At 39.0% G+C, this 6,000-nt stretch overlaps 1 protein-coding gene across 1 annotated transcript in view; it reads right to left on the bottom strand.

Annotated features, from left to right (window-relative positions):
• The window catches only part of PPP1R21 (protein phosphatase 1 regulatory subunit 21), a 31,815-nt gene that overhangs the window by 14,872 nt on the left and 10,943 nt on the right, over positions 1–6,000 (bottom strand). The window contains exons 8-11 of the mRNA XM_042051618.1: positions 5,608–5,660; positions 3,442–3,591; positions 355–456; positions 189–277 (exon numbers count right to left, since the gene is read on the bottom strand). Of these exons, the coding sequence (XP_041907552.1) occupies positions 189–277; positions 355–456; positions 3,442–3,591; positions 5,608–5,660 (394 nt within the window). The remainder of the gene's footprint in view (positions 1–188; positions 278–354; positions 457–3,441; positions 3,592–5,607; positions 5,661–6,000) is intronic.

Raw genomic sequence — 6,000 nt, 5'->3', positions numbered from 1 at the left:
ACAGAAAGAAACAGAAAGAAACAGAAAGAAACAGAAAGAAACAGAAAAACAAAAAAGAGTTCAGCCTGCTAATACAGAGCAGAAGCCAAAGCGTTTTAAGGTTTGACTTAATATTTCAGTTTTAGGTGCTGACAATGCTGCATGCCTGATAGAGCTCCTTTAAATTTGATCTACCAAATGAAAAGTACCTTTTTAACTGATAAGGAAGAATCTTTCTTAAAAAGCCTAAGTAGGAAGCTAAATGTTCTGAGAAGGCTTTCAATTTCACAGTTGTTTCCTGAAAGGAAAAAAAGAACAGGTAAGTGGTTTTGCTCTGTAAAAATCTTCCTGGGTGCTAAGAGGAGGAAAACTTACCAGGACTGTCACAGTATCCTCCGTGATGCTCTTGAACAAGTGCAGCATTCCTTCCTCCAGAGGGCGAACGTACGAAGCGTTTTCATGGAGATACTGTGAGAACTGAGGGCAGAGAGGTTTTAAAATGGTGCTTGCTGACGGCTCGTGTGAACTCTCTCAATTTAACAACCGAACGGGACATTTTGGCAAAGCCCCCGTCACCTTTAACGATGCCTAAGATTTCATTAATGAGATACAACAGTCCAGTGATGTACAGCAACCTCTTCTATAGGGCAAAAACACACCTTGAGGGAAAGTGAGAAGTACTGCAAGTCCAGGCAAAACCTCACCTGGGGCTTTGCCACAGCATCCTGGCCCATTTTAACTGCCATGCACAGCACACCAAACCCTCGCTTTTTAGTTTTAAATATTCTTGCATTCCTTTCTCAACTCCATCCAGTTAAGGCTAGATCCATGCACCATTTGGCCACCAGAATAAACTATCCCACCTTCCTCCCAAAAGTTGTTTGGATCCCAGCCTTGTCCATCAGCACAAACATTTGCAAGGCTATGCTGTGCAAAGTACTGAAGAACTAAAGCCAAGTTCAAACTGACAGCAAGAGATGTCTCTTTATCTGTGACCAGTCCAGTTTTCAACACGAGCCAATGCAAAGCACAGAGCTCCAACTAATCACAGGAGAACTCCTAAAACTATGACAGGTTTGGGCAATAATCAAACTTTGGCCTCATGGACCTGCCTGACTTTGCTAAAAATTGCTTAATTAAATCCTGCAGCTAATTTTGCCTTCAAAAAAGCAGACCTGAGAACATCATGTGTACTCTTACACACAATCAAAATGTAACAACACCACCAGCTTTCCATTTTGGTACCTCAGTATCACAAAAAGCTTCTTCCACAAATTAATACAGGTAGTCAAAAGCAATCCTGGTTTTTATTTTACCCCACAGAAAGATACCTTCACCTTTGATTATTTATACCACAAGAGCAGCTAAAGATCCCAGGCAAACAGAATACAAGAGATTTTAATTATTCCTTGTATTATTACAGTGCAGTAACACAGTGTTAACAAGAAGAGTGAGATGCTAAGCTCTCATCCATGCATGCACAAACCTGGATGGAATTAGGGAAAATTCCTAAATCTAAGGAGGAAGAAATAACACATGCAGAATGCTCCTGGCTTGTGTTGCAAGAGAGAGGACTTGAATTATCCAGCACGATGCTGTAGACCCAGCGGAACCCAGCAATCCAACACTTAAAGAGAAAAGGAATACTTGAACCTGGCAGGGAATTGTCCACATCTACTTTGAGTGTTTGGTGGGGAAAATAGCTTGAAAGCACCAGACAAGACCTGGAGTTGGGGAAAAATAAATCAGTGCAAGTCTGCTAAGCCACTACCTGACACTTGTTTCATTTTCTCTACCATATTAAGGGGAGGTTATTGACCAACTTGGTGGGGTAGCTAAAAAAAAAAAATTTAAAAAAAAAAGTCACACTGAGAACACTTGCCAAGCAAATAGACAAATTAATCAAAAATACAGGAGCAACTACAGCTTCAGAGAGCAATAAAAGATGCTTCAGTGCTGGAAAGTCACAGCAAAAGCCCTGAGAAGTAGCATGCACTGAGGGAATTAGGTCATGAATACACAATGGGGCAGACTACAAGAGACATAATTACGAAAACAAAGCCTGAACTACTGAATCAGAGTCAATTATAAGAAAAGGAAAATGAAATTATAGTTCTGATTAAGTTGCATGTTTCCACTGTGCTGAAAACCAACAAAGAAGTGTTAACTAGGAAGTCAGGGGAAAAAAAAAAAATCTGTGAGAAGTGATGTCTAGGAAACCTGATTTTATTCCCTTAGTGTAAACTGCAGCAGTATCTGAGAATGTAGTCACCACACTGGGCCACATTAAAAAAACCAGAAACCATTCCTGCCATAAAAAATCTGAAAGATGACAAAACCACATCATTTTCCCAAGAAGGACATGTCATTTTGAGTGCATTTGGTGGCAGGAGCAAGAAAATGTTCTCAAACTAGTATCTATGCTGAATTTCTGCAGGAGAGTATTTTTGACTAAAATAGTTGAAACAACTGAGAAGGCAAAAAACAGAATGGGATTTCTCTAGTGGATAACCACCTTCACAATCACATTTGTTACCTGCAAAGAGATTATAGGAGGTTTTCCAAAGAACAGGAAAGTTTTCTGGAAGTTAACATTGACACCACATGCACTGCAGCCATTTGACTGATGCAAACCACAACTCATCTCAGTACCTTAAGCCTGAGCCCTACCAACTACTAAACTGAAATTACAGACTGAATCATAAAATACACCCTGCAACTTAAATACTCACAGATCCCTTTAAACTATGAAGTCAACTCTGATCTTAATGCAACTTGTTCCAAAGCACACATATATGCATCCCCACAAAAATCCTTGTGCACAGTTATTTTCTGGATGATACTCTCAGAAAGTCTTTCCATGGAATTGTGTCAAAAGAGATGAGTCAGATTTCTCATATTAAATTCAACATACTTTACAAACTTGACGCTTTGGAACACTTACAGGAAAGATCTTCACACAAGTAGCCCAAAATCAGACCATAAAGTTGGTTTTTGACAAGGGAAGAGAGTCCAGGTTCTCTCCCTCATAAGCCTACCTTCTATGCTTTTTTTACCATTACAGCTAAACACTTTAAACAGTGTTTAAGACCAGATTCTGTCTCAACATCTCCCATGCCCCAGTGCATTAACTAAAACAAGCTCTATTTAGCAGTGCAATATTTGTGCATTATTATTTTAAAACAAGTCAGCTGAACTTTCAACAGATGCACTTCAATTTAGCAATTAAAAAGCAAAGCTTTGATTTGATAATCATATTGCTCTTCTAGCAGAGGCACAGGGGAAGGATTCTCTGCAGCTACACCTCACTCACATTCAGAGAATTCACAGAACAGAAAAGACTTCTCACACAGGAGAGGCTGGCTCTCAGGAACACACTGACGGCATTCCACGACTAAGATCAGTCACTCATGAAAGTCTAACGAATTGAATAGACTTGTAGCTGAAGCGTGTAAACTTTACCTTCTGATTTAAGGGTGATATTGTGTCTGTTGCAGAATCAATGGGGAAGATCTGTACCTTCTGCTCAGTGTATGTGTGGAAGTTCAGGAGAGCTGTTACAAGTTCTTGTACAAAAGCCAGGGCCTGGCCAGCAAGGTCTCGCAGCTTCAGCTGTAAAGACAGTTATAAAATGACTGTATTTGACATGGATCTATTTAAATATGAAAAAAAAAAACCCAAGATCTGCTTGGATACAAAAAACCATTGTCACCAATTTCTTTCTTGTTACTATTTCAGCCTAAAATACACAGCAGCAATTATGTTTAACTTAATTTTTATTCATAAACTACAATGCCACACAGAAGGGCACTGTTGTTCTTTGACAACAAAGTATCTTTTTATTTCACACAACTGGTGATGCTTTGCCTCTGCTGCGTTTTTCAAACTTGCAGGCCACAAGAACACTTAGAGGTCAGCACAACTACAGAAACCATGTCTGAAATTTCCAAAGAACAACAGACTAATTGCTGACAACAGCTCAACACCTGGTTGCAAGGAAACCTCAATTTAATTAGTAAAAACCAATGTTTTCTCCCAGAATTAAAGGTGTTTGCTTCTCTAACCAGGAACACTCAATTCTTATTCTCCTGCACAGAACTGAGCTGCTGCTCATGAGTAAGGCTGTTCTGCGGCTTTAGTACAGCAGGAAGGTATCAAAGAAATTAATTCAGAATGGAACATAAATTCAAGAGAGAAGAAAACTATACTCTGTTGTGACTTATGGGAAGAGAATAAGGTTATAGTGACATTTCAGCCAAGAATAACTTATCCTTCAGAGATGTACTCTTAATGCTTCAAGGGACTGTTAAATCAGGTCAATCTTGATTATGGATCTGGGATGGTGGCAAGCAATTAAAGCAGTCATTATACTCAGTTTGTGTATGTTAATTAGCTATGCAAGGAAGGAAAACAGACACTATTACTGTTTTGCTATCCTTCACACTGCAGCCTGTGCTAATACACCAGCATTTTGCCTCCACTGGCGAAGCCAGTCATAAAAATCTGTCCTGGAACATTTTCAAGACTGCAGATCTTGAAGCATGAGGCTGCCTGACATAGTGCTGGCAGAAAATAGTAAAAGGAGAAACTCTCCATATAGTTATTCAGATTTTTCTTGGAACTCAGCAGCAGCAACCTGAAATTCAAGGCTATTTCCATCACAAAACTGAACAGCAGGTCACCTGTTCTCACAGCAGACATTATTAGGAAAAAGGTCTCTTTATAGGCACTTCTGAAAAATGGCGAAAGCAACTATTTTAAATCTTTCTGCAGCAGCATCCGAATGCACTAACTTGAAGGCTTGAGACATACCAGCAAATAGAAGAAACACCCACAGTGCTGTAGAGCCCATCCTCAGTGGTAGCAACACAGGAAAATTTTGATTGCATACAGGTTTCTGATTTGCTATTGTAAAAACCCTTAAAATATTCAGCCATTCACAGAAAACCAATGCTCATTTCTGAATACTGAATAAACAACATTCCCAAGGAATCTCATGAAATTACAGTAGTGAACAGAAACTGCTTGTTTTCTAAAAATATTTAAATGTATAAGGGTTACTTTGCTGCAATAAGAGGTGCTTTGGCAACAAGTATCCCACAAAGTGTAAACGAATCATGCAGAGATCTCAAAGTGACATGATTTATTCCTTGAAAGGATTGTGACTAGTGACAAGTAATGTTAACTAATACGGCATTTTAGTGCACACACCAGTGTGCAGTTTACAAATGCATACATTCTCTGGAGCCCAAGTGATGTGACTGAAGAAGCTGAGTTTGAGGAAAAGGAATTTAGGATACCAAAACCTACCTTTTTTCAACAAAAGACCTCTGAACTAATGCAGCTTTAATTCGCTTTAAAAAGGAAATGTTCCAACTTCTAGCTTACTGCAGGTGAACCCAGTAAAAGAATATTTCATATAACTTTAGTAAGACTCCTTGACAAAAGAACAATTACACTACCTCTGGAAAAGTGCAGAGGTTCAGTGGGCAGAAACGCCCCCAGAATATCATGACAGTAGTAAGACAGGCTACCTTCTGCCATTTCAGGTACTAAAATGACTGGTTTTATTTCAGCATCTGTGTAGAAAGTTGCACAGAGTCACATGAAACCACAAGAAGGGCTTACCTGATTCCTTCTGTTGTGTAATGGTACATTCAGAGCATTGTATCGAGTAGACCCTACAGGACAAAAATTGAGTTATATGCACTTGTTAAATTGTGGGGGATTTTAAGAGACATTTATTGGCAAATACTGATTTTTAAAAAAAATGTCATTGCAGGGGTATCACAGGTTATGTAAACAATATTAACTAAGGAGATAGAAACAATTGACTCCAATAAGGTAGGCCTAAATACCCTCACTTAAGAACAGCTTCTTAAGTTTTCACTTAAGAACGGAGGGAAAGCAGTTCAATATTTGCCTCAGATTGTAAGTCAAATTTAATCCTCTGAAGACCCTGAATTTGGAAGATAAGAGCAGACTCCTCTTGCCCAAAGAACAGTACTCATCACAATCAAG

The sequence above is a fragment of the Corvus kubaryi genome, unplaced genomic scaffold, assembly GCF_017639235.1.
Source record: "Corvus kubaryi isolate FWS band 111438036 unplaced genomic scaffold, C.kubaryi_AGA036_p1.0 76, whole genome shotgun sequence".
Classification (NCBI taxonomy): Eukaryota; Metazoa; Chordata; class Aves; order Passeriformes; family Corvidae; genus Corvus; species Corvus kubaryi.
Note: the sequence above shows the minus strand (reverse complement) of the source record. Positions and strands in the feature narration are given on the sequence as shown.